The sequence below is a fragment of the Oncorhynchus clarkii genome, chromosome 28, assembly GCF_045791955.1.
Source record: "Oncorhynchus clarkii lewisi isolate Uvic-CL-2024 chromosome 28, UVic_Ocla_1.0, whole genome shotgun sequence".
Lineage (NCBI taxonomy): Eukaryota > Metazoa > Chordata > Actinopteri > Salmoniformes > Salmonidae > Oncorhynchus > Oncorhynchus clarkii.
In genome coordinates this window covers 4,033,428-4,060,177 of record NC_092174.1, presented here as the reverse complement: position 1 = coordinate 4,060,177, position 26,750 = coordinate 4,033,428, and the positions used below count along the sequence as shown (strand labels likewise).

Here is a 26,750-nt window from a genome sequence, read left to right as displayed (position 1 = left end):
CTTATTCTGGTGACATGATGATTTGATAATTAACTGCTGTTTGACAAATACAAATATTCGGACTTATCCATAATATTCTCACTATGTAGACTAGTTTACCAGCACAGCCTGCCTGCACTGTATCTGCGAGCTGTTGGCTAGAGCGCAAGTGCCAAGACTAGAGTCAGCACATTTGCTATTTAATGCAACAGAGACAAAACTATCGGTAGAGTTGAAAATGCGACGCAAACACATTGTGTGACGACCCTCCCACTCTGTCTGCCGTATTATCTCTTTGTTCTTGTTTCCTTATTAGGATGTCAGTGGGCGGAGTTGGGAGGGTCGTCAGCTACATGGGAAACACCTGGGCCGGTGTGTCCCAGGATAAATACACCACTTCCCCATTCATGGAGGAGACTCTACATGCAGACACCTTTACAGATTTTGTTGTATCTTGGTGGCCTTTTGGTTGTTTGCTTTGGCACCTTTCAACACCCTGCATTATCACATTCATGCATGCAAAACACTCACTTACATTACTGATTCCACATACCATTGTATATCGTATTTAGTTTACTTTATTTAATAAATATATATTTTGTTACTCCTTATCTCCACGTTGTCTCCCTTTTTGTTATGGGCTTTGAGCCGGTTCGTGACAATTGAACTTTAGATTTTTATTCAGTACATGAAAACTTAAGTGAAAAAGTACATTTTGAGTGCACTACGTCATCACGCACTGATTTTTAACCGCAAGAAGTCCATTTGGTGGAGACACCGCTGGTGGGTATCTGAGCATATTTTTGTCATGCTGATTTTTGAATATTCGCATGATTGCATGGATACCTAGCTTGTTACACACTCTTGAATGATCTAAAATTATGAATCTCATATTGGGTCTTTCACAGTCAAGCTAACCCAAGCTGTACTGTGCAAGTAGGATAATAGTAGGCCTACTATTTAAACAGATAAATTAGGCTGTCAAACTTAGTCAGAAATTCACAGGTTTCAGATTTTTCCCCTTTTATGTCACACTTTTAAATAGAACATCCAATTCTATTGTTTTTCTAAGTCAACAACAATGCTTAAACCACATCAGGAGACTTTTGAGGTCTAGACGAATGTTGTTCAATATTTAGTTTATCAATAGATAATTGGGTTTATACACTATATATACAAAAGTATGTGGACAACTCTTTGAATTAGTGGATTCAGCTATTTCAGCCACACCCGTTGCCGACAGGTGTATAAAATCGAGCACATTAGCCATAGACAAACACCGTCATAGGATGCCACCTTTCCAACAAGTCAATTCGTCAAATTCTTCCCTGCTAGAGCTGCCCTGGTCAACTGTAAGTGCTGTTATTGTGAAGTGGAAACATCTAGGAGCGACAACGGCCAAAAGTTGTAGGCCACACAAGCTTACAGAAAGGGACCACCAAGTGCTGAAGTGCATAGCGAGTAAAACTCGTCTGTCCTCGTTTGCAACACTCACTACCGAGTTCCAAACAGCCTCTGGAAGCAACGTCAGCACAATAACTGTTCGTCGGGAACTTCATGGAATGGGTTTCCATGGCCGAGCAGCTGCACACAAGCCTAAGATCACCATTCGCAATGCCAGGCGTCGGCTGCAGTGGTGTAAAACTAGCCGCCATTGGACTCTGGAGCAGTGGAAACGCTTTCTCTGAAGTGATGAATCATGCTTTACCATCTGGCAGTCCGACAGATGAATCCAGGTTTGGCAGATGCCAGGAAAACGGTACCTGCCCCAATGCATAGTGCCAACTGTAATGTGTGGTGGTGGAGGAATAATGGTTGGAGCTGTTTTTCATTGGTTCGGGTTAGGCCCCTTAGTTCCAGTGAAGGGAAATCTTAATCCTACAGCATACAACGACGTTCTAGACAATTCTGTGCTTCCAACATTGTGGCAAAAGATTGGCGGATGGCCCTTTCCTGTTTCACCCTGGCAATGCCCAGGTGCACAAAGGGAGGTCCATACAGAAATGGTTTGTTGAGATCGGTGTGGAAGAACTTGATCTGCCTCCACAAAGCCCTGACCGCAACCCCAATCGAACATCTTTTGGATGAATTGAAATGCCGACTGTGAGCCAGGCCTAATCGCCTAACATCAGTGCTCGACCTCACTAATGCTCTTGTGGCTGAATGGAAGCAAGTCCCCACAGCAATGTTCCTAACATCTAGTGGAAAGCCTTCCCAGAAAAGTGGAGGCTATTATATTAGCAAAAGGGGGGACAAACTACATATTAATGCCCATGATTTTGGAATGAGGTGTTTGACAAGGTGTCCACATTCTTTTGGTAATGTAGTGTATGTCCTCCCTTGCTATAGGTTCTGAGATTAAATGGGCCATGATGTCGCACTCCTATCGCACAGCAATACTTTAACCTACCCATACTGTTGGCAGAATGTTTTAATCTTTAGCAGTAATTTATGCTGTATCTGGAAAAGGACTGTCCGTTACGAAACGAGAAAACAATGTCAAATTGTCGTGGACCTGTCAGCAGAACCTTTTATATCGACTTTTCCACCAACCGAAATATGATGGACTGCCCGTGAATTCTGTAACATTGTAGAGCAGGCTACTAAATAAAATCCAATTACAGTACGTGTGTTTTTTGTTCTGCTAAGAGGTTTTTTTCTCATTGTTTTATAGTACTACTGATGTTCATTACTGCAATGTTGGGAAAGAGCAAGCAAGAAAGGCATTTCACTGTACTTGTGTACGTGACAATAAATACTTAAAACTCGATGCATAGGCCGACATAAATGTCAAAGATAAGCTGTTAAATTCGACTGTATGCCGGTATTATAAACCATGCTGCTAATGATCTTGCAAAACCAGAGATACATATGGCCTATTTGCTAGGCCACTAGGGTGAGAGATGCACATGGTCATTTGTTGTATGGCTCCTTCGGGAAAATGAACCCATCACAGCCAGAAAAAGTGAGGAATATATTCTGCAATGGTTATGAAAATAAAATAAATAGAAAACAAATTCCTATGTCTAATTTTAAGATGCCTATTTCAAGGAAAATACTATTCTAACAAACATATTTTCACTCTTCCCAGTAATGGCAAATGGCTACGTTATTGTTAGTATGTTTTTTTTGTTTTTTATGAATAAGATTTTCATCATATCCCCGATTTGTACAAAATACTTGCCAGCTTGCAACACAATATTTCAACCACTAGCAGATGTGCATCCGCATGGTATAATGTTGGGGAGTGTTAGTCCATCTCACGTCAAGTAAAATTGTTTTAAATACCAACTTTTGCGTGAACTGGTGCACGCACATTTTGGGGTATATTTTATACGTACATACGGTTTATAAATGTCCCCATGCACCTAGCACGGTTGTTTGGTTAGTGGTGTTTCTGTAACACATGAGATGGAGTTTGCAAAACAAATGGCCACTGGATTGATGCAAATAATCATGATACCATTCTGCTAGGTAGGCAAATACTACTTTGTAACTAGTTAATATTTAATTGAGAAGGTTTCTGGGAAAGCCTTTCCATCTACCAGAAGACAGTTATCATTAGCATCGCCATAATTAGCCTCACTATATTTTCCCTGTTCCTTAATTGTTTGGAACCTGGACATTTACTTGATATTATGAATCATTTCGTACCTTTTTTCAAAGTAGCCTAGAGCCAAATTCCCACCATAGAAACATGGAGGCAATTATTTTATAAAGACTTCGTATGTGTTCTCCTGTTCTATTGGTATTCTTTTCAGCTTTCTTTCATTGTCTAGCAGCCAAAGTCATTATCCCAGTCATATTAGCAATGGTAATTGTTGCATCTTTAGATCTCCCTTCCCTCTCTAAATTTCAAATAAATACTTCCATCTCTGTCCATGAAACCCCTTACAGGTGCGGGGTGAATTTTAGAACAGTGTTTTCCCACAAAATGTTTAACATTCGCACCATTCTAGGCCTACCACATTGCTGTGCTAAAATGTGAAGAAATAATAGTTTATCAACAGTTTAAGCTAAACATACTGATCAGCCTTATTCATTGAAACGGCGTATACTTCCACTTCACTAATTTGCTACACATCCTGGGGATTAAGAAGTGAGTAAATGCAATGCTCACTGAAAAATACGTGGGTATACCGCGTATGCCTGTATATACCCTCCATTACACCTGTATAGACCTGGGAAGGGAGTCCAAGGGCCAAATTAACTCCTTACCAGAACCAACAAAAGCAATGTACTTGGCTTACCATGTGTTACTGTGTTGCTTTGAAGTGGCTGTGGTATTGTTAATGTGAACCGTAACAACTACAGGACCCAGAATCGACCCGTGTGGGACACCTTTCGTAATATGCAGGAAATTTTATTTAACAGCGTCAGCAGATACACATTGAGTTGTATCTGTCAATGAATTACATGCAGCCTGGTCTATGACAAAGCCTCTGAATTAGGGGTGAGTAATCAACAGTATCGAAAGCCTTTGACAGGTCAATGAAGATTCATACAGGAAACTACATAATTTATAACTAATGTAAGATGCAACAGAGATAGTGCTATGACCTGGTTTAAAACCCGACTGATTAAAATGTATAATACATTTAATACTAAGATAAAATAGGGCGATAATTATTTAGGTCACAAGGGTCACCACCTTTGTGAAGGGAGTACATGGGCCGCCTTCCAAACCTTGGGGATAGTACCAGATTTAATCATCAGGTAAAAGGATTCAGCTGTTAGGGTGGCAGAGAGCTGCAGTAAAAGTGGATCAAGCATATCAGCCCCAGTGGATTTATTTTCACATCAATCTTAAGCAAAGCATATAGAACATCACAGATAGTAAATTGTTGAAATGAAAACAAAGATTCACTACATGTTGGGTAGTAGTGAACACATGTTGGGTAGTAGTGAACACATGTTGGGTTATTTACGCAGCCCAACTGACTGGGTCAAAATAACCCAACATGTGTTCTGTCCAGTATTTACCCAGGGCTGGGTTACCAAATAACCCAACATGTGTTCTGTCCAGTATTTACCCAGGGCTGGGTTACCAAATAACCCAACATGTTTTCTGTCCAGTATTTACCCAGGGCTGGGTTACCAAATAACCCAACATGTGTTCTGTCCAGTATTTACCCAGGGCTGGGTTACCAAATAACCCAACATGTGTTCTGTCCAGTATTTACCCAGGGCTGGGTTACCAAATAACCCAAATTGGGTTGTTTTTAATGCAGCATTTTTTGAATGGATGGGACTTGGTCAAAGTAGTGCACTAAATAGGGAATAGGGTGCCATTTGGAATGCACAAAGATGTGTAGCCTACATTCAAAATTAATGAATGACCTCTTTTTTTCTTTGTCTTACTAGATCTGTCGGAGAAGAAGAGCGACCTACGAGTGTGTGACGACTCCAGCTGCCGTTTTGGAGGTGTCTGCAGGGATGACGGAGCCACGCTGAAGTGTGTGTGCCAGTTTCAGGTATGTGGTGTAGTTTCTACCAGATTGTGTGTGTGTACATGTTTACCTACGTTATCAGGTTCAGAATGTCGCCCTCTTAAGAAACTTCTCAAGTAAGAGTAAAAAGGATCCGGTCAGAAAACTACTTAAATACTAGTTACACATTTAGTTTGTTAATTTTTTACACCTTATGGTAAAATGTGACAGCAAACAAAGATAACAATAACTTAGTGCAATTTATTTGAAATGCGTTATTTAAGCCTGCTAGCACCATCTTGCAGATGTCCTCCAGCATAGTTACTCCCTTCACAGAACAGCGCAAACTGGCTCTAAGCAGAATAGAAAGAGGAGTGGGAGGCCCCGGTGCACAACTGAGCAAGAGGACAAGTACATTAGTGTCTACTTTGAGAAACAGACACCTCACAAGTCCTCAACTGGCAGCTTGAATAAATAGTACCCGCAAAACACTAGTGTCAACGTCAAAAAAATCTCCTTAGGGGTGAAGACGTGCTTCACTTCAAGAGCTGTGGTGGACTTACAGGGTTTGATGGACAACTGAGAGCCAATAAATGTATAATCACAGAGTAAAATAAATGTATATTCACAACAGTCACTACGTTTTCATCTGACAGCGACAATAGAGTAAAATAAATCTATGTAACTGAAGTGATTTGGTAAAATGTAACCGAGTAAAAGGTAAGTTACTTTCTTCAGAAAATACTTGAGTAAGAGTACAAGTACAGCCCACAGAGAGTAACTAGAAAAGTACTAGTTCTTCCACAAACAGACTTAAGTACATGTAAAGCGTTACTTGTTGTGCGTTACTACCCACCCCCGGGGGTGCTTGGTATAGCTTCGGAGGGGAGTGCTGTTGTTTTCGCCCTCTAGTCTAGGTTGCTTTCTGTAGTCTGAGGTGCTGAATGAGAAGGCCACCATATTTCTCTCTAATATGACTGTAATTGCAACAGAAGGAGGACAGGTGTGTGTGTGAAGAAACCAGAATACCTTAGAGACATAGTTTAATGGGGAGACTGAGCAATAGCCTACAGTATGTCGTCAATCAGTCCTTGCCTGCAAAGCCTTTATGAAGCTTCCTAGATGCGACATGACATAGGTTATAACCATTCATGACATTCCCTCATAATGAACGATAGATGACTAGAATGTACAGTGCATTAGGGGAAGTATTCAGACCCCATGACTTTTTCCACATTTTTTTACATTACAGCCTTATTCTAAAATTTATTAAATTGTTTATTCCCCTCATCAATCTTGACACAATACCCCATAATGACAACGTAAAAACAGTTTTTTTAGAAATGTGTAACAACTGATATCACATTTACATACGTTTTCAGACTCCAGTACTTTGTTTAAGCACCTTTGGCAACGATTACTGCCTAGAGTCTAGTATATGGCGCTACAAGCTTGGCACACCTGTATTTGTGGAGTTTCTCCCATTTCTTCAATCATGACTAGTCTCCCAGTCCCTGACACCACTATGCTTTGCCGTAGGGATGGGGCCAGGATTCCTCCAGACGTGAAAGAGTTCAATCTTGGTTTCATCAGACCAAAGAATCTTGTTTCTCATGATCCTTTATGTGCCTTTTGGCAAACTCCAAGCAGGCTGTCATGTGCCTTTTACTGAGGAGTTGATTCCGTCTGGCCACTCTACCATAAAGGCCTGATTGGTGGAGTGCTGCGGTGTGACTAGGGTGGGCATTCTAGTTTCTTTGTTTCTATGTTTACTGTTTCTATGTTTTGGCCGGGTATGGTTCTCAATCAGGGACAGCGGTCTATTGTTTTGTCTCTGATTGGGAATCATACTTAGGCAGCCTGTTTTTCCACCTTAGTTGTGGGTAGTTAGTTGTGGCCTGTATAGCCCTAGTCAGCTTCACGTTAGTTTTGGGTGTTTTCTTGTTGGCGACATTCAAAATAAAAAAGAAATGTACGCTCACCACGCTGCACCTTGGTCCGGTCATTTCCCTGACGACGTTCGTGACTGAACTACCCACCACAAACGGACCAAGCAGCGTGGTAAGGAGAACTGGACATGGAAGGACAGCCTGAATGGGAAAGAATCCTGGACGTGGGAGGAGATCCTGGCGGGAAAGGATTGCCAGCCATGGGAGCAGGTGGAAGCAGCAAAAAAGGTGGAGGCAACGAGGAAAAGGGCCCAGGATTACACAGGGTCACGGCTGGCACGAAAGACTGGGAGGCCACTCCCAAAAAATATTTGGGGGGCGCACACGGGGAGTGTGGCAGAGTCAGGGTTCAGACCTGAGCCATCTCCTCGTGCTTGGTACTGGTCAGGCACCGTGTTATACGGTGGAGCGCATGGTGTCTCCAGTGCGCGTTCACATCCCGGTGCGCTACATTCCAGCTCCCCGCATTGGACGGGCTAGAGTGAGCAACCAGCCAGGACGGATGGTGCCGGCTCAGCGCGCCTGGCCTCCAGTGCGTGATGATCCATGGCACGAAGCCTCCAGTGATGATCCATGGCACGAAGCCTCCAGTGATGATCCATGGCACGAAGCCTCCAGTGATGATCCATGGCACGAAGCCTCCAGTGATGATCCATGGCACGAAGCCTCCAGTGATGATCCATGGCACGAAGCCTCCAGTGATGATCCATGGCACAAAGCCTCTAGTGATGACCCATGGCACGAAGCCTCTAGTGATGATCCATGGCACGAAGCCTCCAGTGATGATCCATGGCACGAAGCCTCCAGCATTGATCTGCGGTCCGAAGCCTCCAGCGACGGTCCCCGGTCCGGAGCCTCCAGCGACGGTCCCCGGTCCGCACCTTGGTCTCCTTCAACCCACGAGAGCCGTGACAGCTGCCGAGATGGTTGTTTTGCACTGACTATCACCTGTGGGACATTATGTAGACAGGTGTGTGCTTTTCCAAATCATGTCCAATCAATTGAATTTACCACAGGTGAAACGTCTCAAGAATGATCGATGGAAACAGGATGCACCTGAGCTCAATTTCAAGTCTCATAGCAAATGGTCTGAATACTTATGTAAATAAGGTATTTCTGTTTTTTATTTTATAAGGTGCTAACATAACAAAATATGGAAAGGGGAAGGGGTCAGAATAATTTCCGAAGGCACTGCATATTTATATTATGGCTTTGGCTACTCAATGACAGCTTGTGCATTAGCTAGCTTACTACTATTTCGCAACTACCTCTCACGTTTTCTTGTTGTGAAAGTATCTGCACTCTCAAATCAGAATCAAATCAAATTTTATTTGTCACATACACATGGTTAGCAGATGTTAATGCGAGTGTAGCGAAATGCTTGTGCTTCTAGTAGTTCCGACACTGCAGTAATAACCAACAAGTAATCTAACCTAACAATTCCACAACTACCTTGTATACACAGTGTAAAGGAATGAATAAGAATATGTACATAAAAATATATAGATGAGTGATGGTACAGAACGGCATAGGCAAGATGAAGTAGATGGTATAGAGTACAGTATATACTTATGAGATGAGTAATGTAGGGTATGTAAACATTTTATGAAGTGGCATTGGTTAAAGTGGCTAGTGATACATTTTTTACATCCATTTTTCCATTATTAAAGTGGCTGGAGTTGAGTCAGTATGTTGGCAGCAGCCACTCAATGTTAGTGGTGGCTGTTTAACAGTCTGATGGCCTTGAGATAGAAGCTGTTTTTCAGTCTCTCGGTCCCTGCTTTGATGCACCTGTACTGACTGCGCCTTCTGGATGGTAGCGGGGTGAACAGGCAGTGGCTCGGGTGGTTGTTGTCCTTGATGATCTTTTTGGCCTTCCTGTGACATCGGGTGGTGTAGGTGTCCTGGAGGGCAGGTAGTTTGCCCCCAGTGATGCGTTGTGCAGACCTCACTAGCCTCTGGAGAGCCTTATGGTTGTGGGCGGAGCAGTTGCCGTTACCAGGCGGTGATTGTGCATCTGTAAAAGTTTGAGTGCTTTTGGTGACAAGCCAAATTTCTTCAACCTTCTGAGGTTGTATATTGCCTCTTTGCATTATGTAGACGCACTCACCTTTTTGTTTTTTGTTGTTTTCTGCTTTTAATTTCAGTGCCACAAAAACTACATCCCTGTGTGTGGCTCCAATGGCGATACCTACCAGAATGAATGCTACCGAAGACAGGCCTCCTGCAAACAGCAGAGGCTCATATCACGCTCATCTGATGGGCCATGCTCTGCAGGTGAGTGTTTCCACTTCTACGTTACAATCAGAGAAATATCATTTCTTAAAGGAAAAAAATAAAATAAATTCCCTCAGACCACAGCAATTTGACTCATATGTCCACAACCCATCACAGCCCAGAACAGAACATTCACTTGAATGGAAATGTCTGTTCAAATAATTGTATTTATATTATTACAGTAACGTTCAATGGATGTAGACTTGTTCAGGGCTGCAGTCTGTTTGTCTACCTTTCACCCCTGTGTGTGCACTCCTTCACTCCCCTGGTGGATTTAAAAGGAACGAAATATGGACGAAATATGGTAGAAACTCTTTCAGCACTAGTTCTAGCTGATGCCAATCCAATGAGCTTTGACGTCCATGTGGGGGAGTGAGCAAGTCCATACTTCAGGGAGAAGTGTGGGAATTAGAACGCAGCCCCAGGTTCTCTCAATCCCAGTCCTCAAGGGCTGGCGTGTCTACAGGGTTTCTACTCTCCTCAATACTTTATTGATTACACTGATTGGTTTGAGATTCTGCTCACCTCGTTTCTTAGGTCTACATCAATTAGCAATTAAAGAAAAAGATGGAAAGCAGCTGGCTCTGTTGGGGATACCTGTTGTCGAAATCACAATTTCAGAATAGGTGTATTTGGAAGTGTTAGTTATTTGCTTGTCATTCATCAGGGTATGGCTTTGAATAGGAAATATCTGACTGGTTCACCAGGTCTAACCCAGAAGCCAATTCTGAGGCAGAAACAAAAGCCCTGCACAGATTGCCCACAGACACACAAACACACACTCACATCACTTGTTCACCTGTGCCTACACTAAGACAGACAGGTTTTCTCTTCGAGTATCACAGACATCCCAGGGGTCACATTGTCATAACACATAGCAAACGTTTGAGAAACTTTGAGCAACAGTTTCCAGCTCGTGTCGTGAAACCAATCTCTCGGGGCGGTGGCCTGATTTCCCTGGTGACGCATCACAGCAGTGCACTCTTTTTACGACTTACCCGAGCGTTCTTGCGCCGCAATATGCCCTCTGCTTCCTTCCCCCCTCTCCTTGCTTAGTCCCATTTCCTCTTGCCTATATTTAGGCTTTCTGTCATTGAAGCGTTTGGCGGCTATGAGCCGACTGCCGAGGCAACACCATGAATACTAAGGACCCTGATAAGGGCACCCTATTCACTATTTAGTGCACTACTTTTGACCAGAGCCCTATGGGCCCTGGTCAGAAGTAGTGCTCTATAAAGGGAAAAGGTTGCCATTTAGGATGCAGCAATAGGGCTAAGCATTTTTTGCAGTAGTGAGTAGGAGTAGTTACAGGAGTGTCCGTGTAGGTGGATGCTCTCCACTGTCCAAGAACACATTAAAAGGGGCATGGAGAGAGGAGACATCATACATCGTTTATGATAAGCAATCAGCATTTGCTGGGATCAGGGGGTCAAAATTGGTAACAAAATTGGTCAGAGTCAAGGGTGTGTCAGAATTCGGATAGGAAAAACGTATTGTTTGGGTTACATAATAGAATTAGCATTCGGTATAAGAGTTGTTAAAAAAATGGATCAAACCCACACCAAGAAGTGTGTCAATGTTACTTACTGACAAGTTTTTCACTCGGTAAATGTTAGCTACCTACAGTGGAACAGTCATTTTTCTGCAGTATGGATTTGATCAAATCAAAGTTTATTTGTCACGTGCGCCGAATACAACAGGCTCCATCCAATAGTGAAAAAAGGTATTAGGTGAACAATAGGTAGGTAAAGAAATAAGATAACGGTAAAAAGACAGTGAAAAATAACAGTAGCGAGGCTACATACAGACACTGGGTAGTCAGGCTGATAGAGGTAGTATATACATGTAGATATGGTTAAAGTGACTATGCATATATGATGAACAGAGGGTAGCAGTAGCGTAAAAGAGGGGTGGCGGGACACAATGCAGATAGCCCGGTTAGCCAATGTGCGGGAGCACAGGTTGGTCGGCCCAATGGAGGTAGATTGAACTACAGTCAATGTTTTTGCAGTCAAGACTGGGCTGTGGTTTTGGGTTGAGTAAACCTTGAAGCTGATCTTTGGTAGTTTCTAGAGAATTTACGTCTGGTCCCTCTGTTAAAAGTTTTCGTGAACTATGAATTTGAATAGAGGTGCTGTAAAAGAAATCTGTGGGGAACTTTAATTAAACGATGCAGCCAATATTCATCTCCTAATGCAACAATACCATGCCAAAATCTTGGAAGCATGTGTCCATTTCTTAATTCAAGCACACTGTGCCAAGATTTGTGTTGCCAGGGTCCATTTCTTAATGCAACGACACTATGCCAAGAAATATAGGGAAGCAGTGTTTTTGAAGGGCATACACCATATGTGGATTAGAATTGTGACAACGTCTTTCCTGTCTTCACAGATACTGGTTCCGGCTCTGGAGACGGAGGTACGTGGTATACTCTATGGTTAATCCTGTGTTAAGCATATACATCCGATATGGTTTTCGAACTACACATGTACTAAATGATAAAGCATTGAAATAATCTGCACTTACAGTCATTTGTTCTGTGACTTCTGAGGCGAATATATCAGTGAAACATACTTACATACCTCAAAGGCCCCAAAATGACTACATTGGACAAGAAAGGGGCGCACCTGAAACCACGGATTGTGCGGTTTCACAAGTTAAGAATGACGGTCGTATGTGTATATGTGAACCATTTAGGTAAAATGTGAGGTAAACAATTAGCAAATAAACCTCCGTACTGCCTCTAACTTTTAACCCTTTTTGAAGATTTTTCCTCGTGCGACATGGAATGGTGGACCAACTCCTAGGAAGTACACAGGCTTGATACACCAAGCACTTATTTCCTATTCTGTTCATGCTGAATGCTAATGCAGTCCCTTGACTGTGACAATTGGTGTGTCGGTCATTTCTGGAAATGCCTATTTAGATTGCAGTTTAACTTTACATCCCCCTGCTTATTCACTACTTCTGAAAGCTTCCAACTCTTGAGTTTGTCTCGGGAATACATTTCAGACAATACACAACAGATTCCTTTAATGAATACTCAAGCTGGCTTTTTGGATGATTTGTGAATGGGGGTTACACAAGCCAGTGAACCGCATGGCTTTGTACACAGTCTGTAAGCGAGCTGGAATATTAAGTCCCTGTTAATGGTCTGAGAGAAAATGGCCGTTCGTTCGTCCCAGTAACTTCTGATGGAGGCATTGATATTTCAGTAACACTATTTGGATAGTCCATCTACAGACTATCGGTAACATTTCAATTGCATGTCTTTAGCATCTCAACAGTCTATATCGTCATTTTCAACAAGCTATATATGCTCAACAAACCATTTGTAGGCTATTAGCACCATTTCCCAACAGCATATCTGTAGCCTGTCAGTAATATTTGAACAGTGTATTCTCTCACTTGCACAAATGCCAGGCCCATCGAGACATTTTGTGACCATCTGCATGTGGCGACCGCAGCGTTTGTTGTTTAATGTGGTTTTAATTGGAAAGCAGTGACTGGGGCCCCAATATCTCTACCATCTGCACAGGACTGGATAGACGTGCATAATCCACTACAGGCGATTGGCTGAGCTGTTGATGATATAAATTATTAAAGTGCAATTGAGCTCTGATGCTTGTGTATCTGTCTGTGTGCTTTGGATGTGTTTTGCTGTCCCCTTTGAACACTGTTGGGTGTTCACAGTGGTTCTCTGTAGGGATTGTGTGTGTGTGTGATTGCTGTGTCTGGTTTGTTTTGAGGATTGTCTGGTGTGTTTGAGGATTGTCTGGTGTGTGTACCGAATATGTTGTGTATCAGAGGTGGTTGGATGGGAGGACAGGCTCATGGTAATGGCTGGAACGGAATTATGGAATGGAACTTTGTGTTCGATACCATTCCATTTACTCCATTCCAGCCATTGTTGTGAGCCATCCTCCCCAGACCAGCACTCAGCGCGCGCGCGTGTGTGTGTGTGTGTGTGTGTGTGTGTGTGTGTGTGTGTGTGTGTGTGTGTGTGTGTGTGTGTGTGTGTGTGTGTGTGTGTGTGAGATGGAGAGAGAGAGAGCGAGGGAGAACTGAGAACAGAATGTTTGTTTGGTACACTCAGCCTTTGTGTGTGCCTCTGTGGATGGCTCATGGCTGTTGTGTGTTTGCGCCCAGGCGTAGGCGTGTTGTAATAATGTAAAAAGATGGATAGAAGGTAACACGTACACCGGCATTGATTGAGTGGGGATGCACAGTGAGGTACTGTATAGCCGTTTCCATGGAGTGGTAGGTTGCTAGCAATGTGAAAGGGTTGTTGTGGGGTGGTAGGGTTGTGTTCACTTCAGGTGTATAATATCCTGCTGTTAGTTTGGGCGGACTGCTGGATGTGTTCTTACATCCGTTAAACCCATTTGATAAAAGGATACTGTCACGTTCTGACCATAGTTCTTGTGTGTTTTCCTTGATTTAGTGTTGGTCAGGACGTGAGCTGGATGGGCATTCTATGTTGTGTGTCTAGTTTGTCTATTTCTATGTTTGGCCTGATATGGTTCTCAATCAGAGGCAGGTGTTGGTCATTGTCTTTGATTGGGAACCATATTTAGGTAGCTTGTTTTGTGTAGGGGGTTTGTGGGTAATTGTTTCCTGTCTCTGTGTTCTCTGCACCAGATAGGACTGTTTTCAGGTTTTGCCACGTTTATTGTTTTGTAGTGTGTTCATGTTGAGTTTCTGTTATTAAAGAACCATGGACACTTACCACGCTGCGCATTGGTCCTCCGATCCTTCTCGCTTCTCCTCCTCAGACGAAGAGGAGGAGGAAAACCCTTACAGATACAAATAATATTCACGTCTCTGTTTTATCACACAAGTAATGTATATCAATCGAATCTGTAATAATGTGCTACAATTTAAGGGGAAATAATCTGGGATGTGACTGTATCTAAAGCCATTTATTCTTGGAGAATATAACGTATAAATGCCTCATGAGATTTTAATGTGGTACATATAGTTTCTTGGGTAATGCTGACAACAACTGGTGACACAGGTCAGCCTAGCAGCGACAACAAAGCCTTAGCAGATCTTTATCTATTGATCCTGTGTCATCCCGACTAAACACAACTGAGCACCACAGGCAATACAAGCATAAGCAGCGGGCCAATCTGTCAGTACAGCGGCGATAACCCATATTCCCCCCACGACGGCCGCCCTGGTTTATTGCATTTGATCAAATATGGGTTAATTGTAATCTGCTTTGACAGTGGTGGGCGTGTTTTACATTAGGAAATTACACCGGATGAATCCCTAAACGGCCCTCGATGAATACAGCCCCAATCATTTGCACACAGATGATAATGATACCTCACCTCGTTGATATCTGCATTTGGGTGTTGTTTGGGTGTTATTGCCTGTTCCGTAGTGAATGCTCTGCTCCACTGAAAAAATCACCACTCCACTGCCAGATAATAGTAATGCATTGCTATAGTTCCAAAATACCATGGTTTCTTTTCACTGTCATTATATAAATCCCTTTACTCATTCAACCTGGCGTAATAGAATGTGTGAGTCACTAGTGTCTCCCCCCCCCCCCCCCCCTTATCCGCCTCCTGTAAATGAGAGTGATGGAAACAGGACGTTTCGGTACAATGACGGCAGATCATTTGTTCGTTCGACATGGTGGGATCTTTTTGTGTCGGTAAAATGTATTATGCGAGAGATGGCAGTGGAAACGCCTTTATGCGCAAATATATGATATATTCACCATCACATGGAAGTAAACCTGGAGTCACATAATGATATGGTGTGTGTCACCAATTGATTTGAAACCTAGTGAATGATAGTCATGAAAAAGCCCTAGGCCTTAACCCTTAGGCCTTAACCCTTAGGCCTTAGGCGCTGAAAAGATTTGATTAGGAATATGGCAAAACATCCTACTTGCCTATCAGAAGGCAAGGTGAAGCTACTACCACGCCTAGTTATCTTGGTTCTACATGAAGTGACAAGGGGCTAGGGCTTTCTCCTATACTGAGTCATTGCCTGAGCAAGAGAGAGTAGAATGGGAATAAGTAAAGCCATGGTTCAGGATGCTGTGAAACAAACTATGGATGAAACCCAAATAGCTGGTAACAGTGTTTTGGATGTTGTCCACCCTGCTCTCCCAGAATACGAAGGCTCAGGCACAGACGCGGGGAAGAAGTTCACAAAGTGCGGCACGTGCAAGTATGGAGCGGAATGCGACGAGGACTCTGAGGACGTCTGGTGAGTGTCTGTAAAATAGTAACTATCTAATATCTTTTTCATATCATACAATAGGTCATAGAATATTGAACTTAAGCGTTGATGAGTTGTCTCTGGCCTCATTGTAGGACCAACAATATTAAACACATTGTCATTAGAATCTAAAATACATTTTACATTTCAATACTATATCATACTGCATCAATATACAGTATTAGTATCATGGAGTATAATCCTACATAATCACTCTCTGAACGTACACGTCCAAGAGATCTTCCTAATATACTGTAGTCGACGCTGATGGAAGTAGACCAGGAGTTTGGAGTGAAACAATAAGGGTTAAACATGTTCCTCTTTTTCTGTCAGGTGCATATGTAACATTGACTGCAGTGGACACAATGAGAACCCTGTGTGCGCCACGGATGGAAACTCCTACAACAACCCCTGTCTGGTCCGAGAAGCCTCGTGCATGAAGCAGGAGCAGATCGACGTCAAGCATCTTGGGAGATGCCCAGGTGAGACTGAGCACTACGCTCTCTGCAACTAGTAAAACTGGTTTACTGCTTGTAAAATTGGTTGTTTTTTTTAACGTTTTTTTTTCATTTGGCCACACAAACAACCTACTGTACACAACTGGGTTGAATTGGTGTATTTTTGTAATTCGCAAAGGTTATGGCGCAGCTTTTCAAAGCCCAGCAAGACCAGATTTGGGGATTTTCCCATTTTGACGTAGTCATCTACTGAAATTCCAAAATGTTTCCTTTTGAACTCGCTCTTCCCCTCTGCTGAGCACACTAGACCACAACCCGAGAATTGACAATCACCCTGAGCACCACAGAAGAGAGATGAGATACGGAGCTTCCCCAAAACCTACAATAACTCAACCCTAGTCTTCGTGCGGATTTGCGGTGGGAATTTACGCACTGTAGCCCGCTGGCAAGGAAAAACTCCCCAGCATGCTGGCAAATTCCACCAAGCCACGGATGTGCCCCCGAGACAACTGCTCAGTCCACAGACACCACACAAAAATAACAAACAATAACCATACCCCACATAGCCTGGTTCCTCTCTAGGTTTCTTCCTAGGTTTTGGCCTTTCTAGGGAGTTTTTCCTAGCCACCGTGCTTCTACACCTGCATTGCTTGCTGTTTGGGGTTTTAGGCTGGGTTTCTGTACAGCACTTTGAGATATCAGCTGATGTACGAAGGGCTATATAAATAAATTTGATTTGATTTGATATTAAAAAAAAAATGAAACATGTCGCTAAGCCTATCAGGGGGAAAAAGGCAAGTTCCACTACCCTACCCAAATCTCCCACCGAGGTACAGCCGATTACTCACCTCAGACTGATGTCCCAACAGAAAGTAGAACAAATGTTTCCAGGCTAGGCAGGGCCTGGAAACTAACCATTATACTCTCTCCAACACAGCACACAACCCAAACAACAAAGGCAACCAATACTGGGCCTATCAAACAAACAAAAAAATATGCAAACCAAACACGTACCTCCACGGTCTCCCAACCCAATAGTTCAAATATCCCGGATGAGCCCCCACTTGTCACGAACTGGCTCAAAGCCCGTAACAAAAGGGAGACAACGTGGAGATAAGGAGTAACAAAATATATATTTATTAACTAAAGCAACTAAGGAAAATATACAATGGTGTGTGTAATCAGTAATCAGTAGTGTAAGTGAGTGTTTTGCATGCATGAATGTGATAATGCAGGGTTTTGAAAGGTGCTAAAGCAAACAACCAAAAACCACCAAGAAACACAACAAAAAAAAAACTATCAAAGTGTCTGCATGGAGAGAGTCTCCTCCATGAATGGGGAAGTGGTGTATTTATCCTGGGAAACACCTGGGCCCAGGTGTTTCCCATGTAGCTGACGACCCTCCCAACTCTGCCCACCAGCATCCTAATAAGGGAACAACAAAGAGAGAATACGGCAGACAGAGTGGGAGGGTCGTCACAAATTGTTGTCACTAATTGGATCGGAGGGGGGGGGGGGGGGGGTGTTTATGTTAGCATTATTCTAGTGTCAGTCTCTTACTTACACTGGAAACAAACTGGGAACTGGCCCCAGTCTATTTGGGCCAAACCTACAGTATACAGCTAGCCTCCATAATCATGGTAGATGCCATAGGAAGCTAGCCATATTAGGGCTAGGCCAATGCCTCACTTTAAGCAGTATGTTCACATTTTAGTCAACCGTTTTGAGTCTCTCGGGGAAGTGTAATTACACTAGTTCCAGGAACAATACTGTTAGCTTCACTCATCTCACCTGGAGACTTTCTTACGCTAACCCTATGCTACTACAAATGCTAGCTAACCATATGCTATCTTACCCCAAAAGCTGTCGTCCCATTGTAGCCTCATCGCACAAGTTATACAAAGTCACAAGTCACACTTGACACAAAAGCTGTGGTAATGCTAGGCCCCGTTTCCACTCGTAGAGTCCTTCATGCTCGCCTGACTGAAGCTGCTCGCAGCCAGATAAGCGTCACCAAGCAGACACCTGTCGCCAGCACTGAGCCGATCGATCAGTCACTGAAATCAATGAGCACTAGGCAAGCGTATCAAAGCCTCAGAAGTCTGTAAACAAGCACACAAGCCCTGACCAGAGCCTCAAAAGGAATAACATTTATTTATACTCCCCCGCTGCCATTCCAAACCCCTGTCACGTCGAAACCTTCCCAGAATTCAATTTACTCAGCCGTGATTGAAGCTCGCTACGCCTTGTGTGTTTCAGAGGCATCTTTTGAGGGAAAAAGCTCAAATTAGTTCTGTTATCCCAGGTCACAGTATGAGAAGTTTTGATCTAGCCAATGCTGGATGACTTTTTTTTGGGGGGGGGGGGGGGGGGGGGGGTAGTTTGTAGTCCTGTGTTGTTGTCTGATGTTTCCAGACTCTGGGGTTGAGAGTGCCAACACCCCAAGCTATTTCAGAAAACCATCCTCAGAGTATATCTTCTTAGACTTGATTTACTCAATAACCCCCCCCCCCCTACTTATTTTTTACACAAAACCTGGCCGATAGCCTAAAACGAGTGTTCCCACAGGTCCTAATAGAAAAAATGCAGGACCTTTTATGGATTTCTTGTTGGTTGTTTAAGGCAGTCAAATGTCCAGACTTGGGATCAAGCAGTATTTGTTTTCTTTCAGATACGTTGAGCATCTGATTGAGCCTGTCTGTATTGCCAGGTGGGAGGGGTTTGCATTTGGGGTTTGCATTCCATTGGTTCTGTTGTGCCAGATATGCTCAATCAATCCCAGGTCAATTATTTGAATGAAAGCATAATATTATTTGGAACCTGGTTTGCAGATGTCAGGAGCGGCTATGACAAAGCTACTGATTGCCTCTCTGGGAGAGAAGTCTAAGCGACAGTGTGCCTTGCAGGATCTGGGAGGAGGAGCACCTGCCTCATTATGTAGAGCAACAGACCAACTTGCCAGGATTGCACCGGTTTCCTTGACACAAACCGGGATTAAGATATTTTGTGACGCTCGAAAGCCCATATGCCAAATGTTATCGCAGTTTCAATTAATACTTTCCCCATGATTTTATTTTAGCAGATTCATTCGTTCAACCACAGTGTCATTGATTAGAGTCGATACATATTTGATCATATTTAAATTCCTTTAGGTTGTGCACTAACTCGAGGGTTGGTAAACTCGACAGCTTCAAAATAAAGCCCAAGCATTTGTTTGCAGGTGGCACTACATATTTAACCACTGTTGCATGTTAGATTTTTACACATCAAAGCAACAGCAAGGTAAATCTGTAGCTATCTCAGTAATGCTACATCTCGCAGCAATTCTCTCATAATCAGGGACACTTTTTTTTAGGTTAAAACAACCAGGATTATCCCTCTAGAATTTTCTACAATCACTGACTTCCCACTGTGGCTGCATTGTGAGCCGTTACACAGTGCAACATCAAAAACAAACACAAAAGAAAGAGGCACTGTCAATATTTCTAGAGGAAGGATAGAATCTAAAAAATGGATGAGTATGTGCTGCCGTGTTTACTTATTCACAGCCTCACTCTATTCCTCTTTTCCTCTCATCTTCCAGTTTAACATGCACCCCACCAACCGCTCTCGTCCGCGAGCCATCGCAACAAGACAAGAGCGGCGTTGTGTCAAGCCAGCGTTAGCTGTCGACTGTTTTGTATGATAGGAAGACTACAAACACAGAAACACAGATTGACACACAGACACACCACAATCACGCACACTGTCACAGCAACAGGCACTGGCACAACTCCCTGCACTTGTTGTTACATACCGGACTCACCTCACATCGAAAGGCACGTAAAACACATAGATAGACCTCTTTACGCCTCCGTTCTGACAGATAGATATCCCCCTTCAGACAGAGAGCAAACATCCCCCACTTCCTGGGAAATAATTATCCTCCAAACATCCATGAAGAGAAACATTCTCAGCCAGTTTGTTTGTTTGAGACCGATCTGTAGCCAGACAGATGGACAGGACCTGCGTCCAGCGGTATCTCGTGTAGACAGACTGACAGACATGCAGACAAGATAAACAGGCAGGCAGAGACAGGCAGGCTGACTGACGGGCAGACACAGGCAGGCTGACTGACGGGCAGACACAGGCAGGCTGACTGACGGGCAGACACAGGCAGGCTGACTGACGGGCAGACACAGGCAGGCTGACTGACGGGCAGACACAGGCAGGCTGACTGACGGGCAGACACAGGCAGGCTGACTGACGGGCAGACACAGTCAGGCTGACTGACGGGCAGACACAGGCAGGCTGACTGACGGGCTGACTGACGGGCAGACACAGGCAGGCTGACTGACGGGCAGACACAGGCAGGCTGACTGACGGGCAGACACAGGCAGGCTGACTGACGGGCAGATACAGACAGACTGACTGACGGGCAGACACAGGCAGGCTGACTGACGGGCAACTCCAAGTCCTCACAGGCAGACATAGGGCCCAATCCCAAACCCATTAGTCCCCCCTCGTAGATCTAAGGGGACTAAACAGACAGAGGCCATCCAGCATACCAGATGGGTGATGGCTATATATCCAATCCTGATAAGATCAGGAGGTAGGCACCAGCACAGACCGAACAGTAGCATAGGCTACATTTACCAACTCTTAAAAAGACCTCAGGAGGAATGTGTATCTAAAACCTTGGTCGTATTCTGATGACTGTATTCATGATGAACAACATAAGTGAATGAGTGTGTGTGTGTGCAATCATATTATTCATTATCATTTGGTGGGTGCTTATGTCTGTCCTATTTCACACACATACTATATACACATGTGTATTATATGCATATATGAATGTGTGTGTGTGAGAGAGAGCTTCAACTTATCTTCTCTCATTTCCACCAGCAGATAAAGAGAAAATGGGGAAGAAAGATGACGGCAGTTCGTACAATCTTTTAGGCAAGCATTTTTTTCAATTGACTCTATTTAATCTACCTGTCATTGTATTACAATTGTTGATTTATGTAGTGGCATTGAAGTCATAATCCCACCATAAAGCTACAGTATATTTTTTTGTTAAACGCTCGGCGAACATAATGTAATACAGCGTACCAATACACCACTTCACCTACTTACTGTAGCATAGAAGCAGATCAAAAGAAGAACAGATACAACAGAATTCAAACAGCACCCAGGACTGTATTTTGCATCTTTTCATTTTGTGCATTGCTACAGTGCCTTGCGAAAGTATTCGGCCCCCTTGAACTTTGCGACCTTTTGCCACATTTCAGGCTTCAAACATAAAGATATAAAACTGTATTTTTTTGTGAAGAATCAACAACAAGTGGGACACAATCATGAAGTGGAACAACATTTATTGGATATTTCAAACTTTTTTAACAAATCAAAAACTGAAAAATTGGGCGTGCAAAATTATTCAGCCCCCTTAAGTTAATACTTTGTAGCGCCACCTTTTGCTGCGATTACAGCTGTAAGTTGCTTGGGGTATGTCTCTATCAGTTTTGCACATCGAGAGACTGAATTTTTTTCCCATTCCTCCTTGCAAAACAGCTCGAGCTCAGTGAGGTTGGATGGAGAGCATTTGTGAACAGCAGTTTTCAGTTCTTTCCACAGATTCTCGATTGGATTCAGGTCTGGACTTTGACTTGGCCATTCTAACACCTGGATATGTTTATTTTTGAACCATTCCATTGTAGATTTTGCTTTATGTTTTGGATCATTGTCTTGTTGGAAGACAAATCTCCGTCCCAGTGTCAGGTCTTTTGCAGACTCCATCAGGTTTTCTTCCAGAATGGTCCTGTATTTGGCTCCATCCATCTTCCCATCAATTTAAACCATCTTCCCTGTCCCTGCTGAAGAAAAGCAGGCCCAAACCATGATGCTGCCACCACCATGTTTGACAGTGGGGATGGTGTGTTCAGCTGTGTTGCTTTTACGCCAAACATAACGTTTTGCATTGTTGCCAAAAAGTTACATTTTGGTTTCATCTGACCAGAGCACCTTCTTCCACGTTTGGTGTGTCTCCCAGGTGGCTTGTGGCAAACTTTAAATGACACTTTTTATGGATATCTTTGAGAAATGGCTTTCTTCTTGCCACTCTTCCATAAAGGCCAGATTTGTGCAATATACGACTGATTGTTGTCCTATGGACAGAGTCTCCCACCTCAGCTGTAGATCTCTGCAGTTCATCCAGAGTGATCATGGGCCTCTTGGCTGCATCTCTGATCAGTCTTCTCCTTGTATGAGCTGAAAGTTTAGAGGGACGGCCAGGTCTTGGTAGATTTGCAGTGGTCTGATACTCCTTCCATTTCAATATTATCGCTTGCACAGTGCTCCTTGGGATGTTTAAAGCTTGGGAAATCTTTTTGTATCCAAATCCGGCTTTAAACTTCTTCACAACAGTATCTCGGACCTGCCTGGTGTGTTCCTTGTTCTTCATGATGCTCTCTGCGCTTTTAACGGACCTCTGAGACTATCACAGTGCAGGTGCATTTATACGGAGACTTGATTACACACAGGTGGATTGTATTTATCATCATTAGTCATTTAGGTCAACATTGGATCATTCAGAGATCCTCACTGAACTTCTGGAGAGAGTTTGCTGCACTGAAAGTAAAGGGGCTGAATAATTTTGCACGCCAAATTTTTCAGTTTTTGATTTGTTAAAAAAGTTTGAAATATCCAATAAATGTTGTTCCACTTCATGATTGTGTCCCACTTGTTGTTGATTCTTCACAAAAAAATACAGTTTTATATCTTTATGTTTGAAGCCTGAAATGTGGCAAAAGGTCGCAAAGTTCAAGGGGGCCGAATACTTTCGCAAGGCACTGTATTATAATCAACTCAATCTCTCGTCATTCCCATACATATGAGCATTTTGTGCATTGCTATTATAATCAACTCAATCTCTCGTCATTCCCATACATCTCTGAGCATTTTGTGCATTGCTATTATAATCAACTCAATATCTCGTCATTCCCATACATCTCTGAGCATTTTGTGCATTGCTATTATAATCAACTCAATCTCTCGTCATTCCCATACATCTCTGAGCATTTTGAATCAATGGCTTCAGTGCCGATGCAATTCATAATACTGTGCAATCAAACGCTACATACAAAAGGTTACCATAACAATGCCTAACATACACATGACATACAGCTATTCCTAACGAGAGAGGGAATCAAATCAAAACGTGCATGTGATGTCGTCACATATCATTACCGCAAATGCCATTCTCTCCTTATTTGTTGGGAATGTTTGTTTTCATTTTAAGATTTAGTAGTTTACTTGATTTTGATGTACACATTCGCAGCTGACAGCTATATTGCTGTAGACACAGTCGTTCACGTGTCCTAGGCCGAAATAAATAAACAGTTGTGCTCAAAAGAAGTCTTGCAAGTAATTAGGGATCTGGCGATTGCTAGGAATAGTTTGCAAAGTTGCTTGGGTTATGTCTTTTCTTCTAAAATTCAATTTCTCAGACACCGCAGACCCAGGGGATGGCTTCTACGCCGGGATGCACATCCCCTGTGCGGAGAGCTACGCTGGCTTCTGTGTACACGGGAAATGCGAGATCAAGTACAACATGGCCACCTGCAGGTCTGTCTCATATCTGTCGTGGCTCCTCCTTTCCTTTCTTCTTTCCCGTTCACGTGCTGCAGGCAGATCGCTGACAGGCGAGACGCCCCACTGTTTGGATAGAGCATGAAGCGGTCTGATAATCTGTATGTCATGTGTCTGTCATAAATGGAATGGTCGGAACATTTTGTTCATAATAGAAATGGAGCATTGTGACATTGTACAGCTGATCTTAATGTCATTTTTTTTTCATCGTGGCTCTGTCTCCTTGCGATGGCGCCAACAGGTGTGACTCGGGCTACAAGGGGGCACAGTGCGAGGAGCCCCAGGACTTCAACGTCCTGTATGTGGTGCCCAGCGGCCAGAAGCTCCACTACGTCCTCATCGCCGCCATCATTGGCGCCGTACAGATCGCCGTCATCGTTGCCGTGGTGATGTGCATCATGAGGTAAGCGGCTAGGTGTCGCAACTCTCACGGAGGGTGTGACGTTTCGGTCTTCCACATTGTCGTCAAGTTCAGCGACTGAAAGGATTGAAAATAACCCTAGGCGTGAGGTGTGTACGGCTTACAGCCAAGGAAGCCAACCGTATGTGTGACTGACGAGGGTTTAAACCTAGGTCTCCGGCGTGGCACAGGACTGTTAGTCCGCTGAGCTAAAGCCTAGCTGTTCAAATCTTAGGCAAGGTTACTCATCGCATGATAGTAATTCCGTGGAGTAGGTGTATGGATGCTGAGAAATAACATCTGGATCAAAGGCAATCAATTAACTTGCCGTCAAGTTTTATTAAGTTATTCAGTGCTTAGAAGAGAATACAATATTAATGTGTGTGGGGAAAGTTAATCTTCCCTAGCCGACAGTTAAACAAACCATCCATCATTTAACAAAACCACATAAATCTCTCATAGCTTAGTTTTAAGCACCGACTTAGAATCTGAGGCTCAAAACTAATTTCCTTTTTTGTACTTACAGGAAATGCCCGAAAAACAACAGGGGCCGTCGACAAAAGCAAAACCTCGGACACTTCTCATCAGACACTAACTCCAGGATGGTATAGCTCGTGTTTTTAAATATTTTTTTCTTACAACGTGGAACACAATTTTTTTTATGTAAAGATGTGTCATTTTATTATTTTATTCTTCCAAAAATATAGAAGAATGAGGATATTTATTTCAGGGACCTTACTTTTCTGTTTCTCTGGTGGATATGTAGCGTATATTGCAGCGCTATTTTTTACATTTTCCAGCCACATACTGGTAGGAGGAACCGTCGACCATGCCGCTCGTCGCTTACCCTTATATCGGCATTTTTGTTTAGTTGTTTTTTTATTCCTGTTTGTTTACTTTTTGCTTTTTCCGAAAATACGGTACCTTCGGCGAACTGGAAAATGAATCCCAAGGAAACATATACAGCGTCTGCCTATATGGAATGTGCTACGTATTGGAAACAATTATCTCCAAGACTCTCTCTCTCTCTCTTTCTATGTCTTTTTACAAATGATGTGCAGCTGATCACCAAAATGACGTTTTTATTTATTGGGTGAGGGGTCAGCCAGCAAGGTGGATAATATGTTTACACTTATTCTTTGATATGTAATTACAATTTTAAAGAATACACTGTGTTTTAACTAGCTAATCATTTATTTTGTCATTTTATTCATGGTGACATTTTTTACGTTTACATTATTATTATGAGGATTCTTTTTCTAATTGTAGTTACTGTACGGTATATTGCATGACTTGTGAAACTGTGTTCTGTGGTGTAATTTTAACTTAAAGAAAAGATGACAAGTCCTCAAAGCTTTCATCACAGCAGCTCTACCAGTCCGATTATGCCAGCACATTATGATAGGCCTCCATGTAAAATAGAATTCGGATGGTAGATTGATTGATTTGTCAGTGGGGGAAAAAAGGAATGTGTAATGTTTAAAATAAGTCTCCTGTCAGTCTCCTCAAACCAATCATACTGGGTTACATCAAAGTATCTATGACTGGAGTTTGACTTTGATGGTGGAGACATGAAAGTGGATTGTAATGCGTTGGGGCAGCATTTTTGGGGGGGTCTTTTAACTGTCTTACAATCACAGGATTGTAATGAAAGAGCTGTTGACTTTGGGGGAGCAGTGGTATTTAATTTAATGATACAAAATGAAGGACTACACATTGAGATACTACTATCATCCCTTTAGGATACTTTCATGTAATTAAAAACTTATTGGTTGCCGAAATGGATGTAATCAAGGGTTTTCTTTGAATGTGAGGATGTAATGCTGTTGTTGTTTCTCCACAAAACGTTACTTACATTTGCTCCTCAGCAAGACATTCCAAATACAGAGAAAATGTTGAATGGACGAATGAATAGGATGAAAAAGAACACTTCCGAGGTCCAAAGTGTAATGCTTAACCGCCAGTTTAAGTAGTTATTTATTTAATCACTGGGGCCTTTATGTAAATGTCTTTAGTCTGCCTACATCTGGTCGTAGGTCTTTGAGCAAAGTGTTTCTACTTGTTCTTTACCATCTCAGCCGTGACTATAAATGTGACTAGAATGTGTTTGACAAGTCATTGATCTTCTGCATGTAGGACTTCATAGGCAATTTTTGTCCCCAAAAAATAAAATGGAAATGTTTTTTAATGTGTCATGGTTTGGAATGCATCAATAGGAATGAAATGTCCTGTTTTAGTACACTGTCATCCCTCAACAGAGAGGGAAGGGTAACCACACCACTCGTGTTCTGTTTGTGACGCTTGATGCGCTGCAAGTCCCGCCTTTCCCACCTCCTCATTGGTTTTTAGGAGAATTTACCCATGTGGGTGATTGACAGATGAACTGAGGTCC

At 42.9% G+C, this 26,750-nt stretch overlaps 1 protein-coding gene across 2 annotated transcripts in view; it reads left to right on the top strand.

Annotated features, from left to right (window-relative positions):
- Nucleotides 1-26,541, top strand: part of LOC139387428 (transmembrane protein with EGF-like and two follistatin-like domains 1a) — an 89,729-nt gene extending 63,188 nt beyond the window's left edge. Inside the window, exons 2-10 of one of the 2 annotated variants that reach the window (XM_071133583.1) lie at nucleotides 5,344-5,453; nucleotides 9,505-9,634; nucleotides 12,026-12,052; nucleotides 15,766-15,862; nucleotides 16,208-16,356; nucleotides 21,217-21,270; nucleotides 23,817-23,934; nucleotides 24,200-24,361; nucleotides 24,885-26,541. In XM_071133583.1, coding sequence (XP_070989684.1) covers nucleotides 5,344-5,453; nucleotides 9,505-9,634; nucleotides 12,026-12,052; nucleotides 15,766-15,862; nucleotides 16,208-16,356; nucleotides 21,217-21,270; nucleotides 23,817-23,934; nucleotides 24,200-24,361; nucleotides 24,885-24,969 — 932 coding nt within the window. In that variant the 3' untranslated portion in view covers nucleotides 24,970-26,541. The remainder of the gene's footprint in view (nucleotides 1-5,343; nucleotides 5,454-9,504; nucleotides 9,635-12,025; nucleotides 12,053-15,765; nucleotides 15,863-16,207; nucleotides 16,357-21,216; nucleotides 21,271-23,816; nucleotides 23,935-24,199; nucleotides 24,362-24,884) is intronic. The other variant, XM_071133584.1, reaches the window with a different exon arrangement.
- Nucleotides 26,542-26,750: the final 209 nt, after the last annotated feature.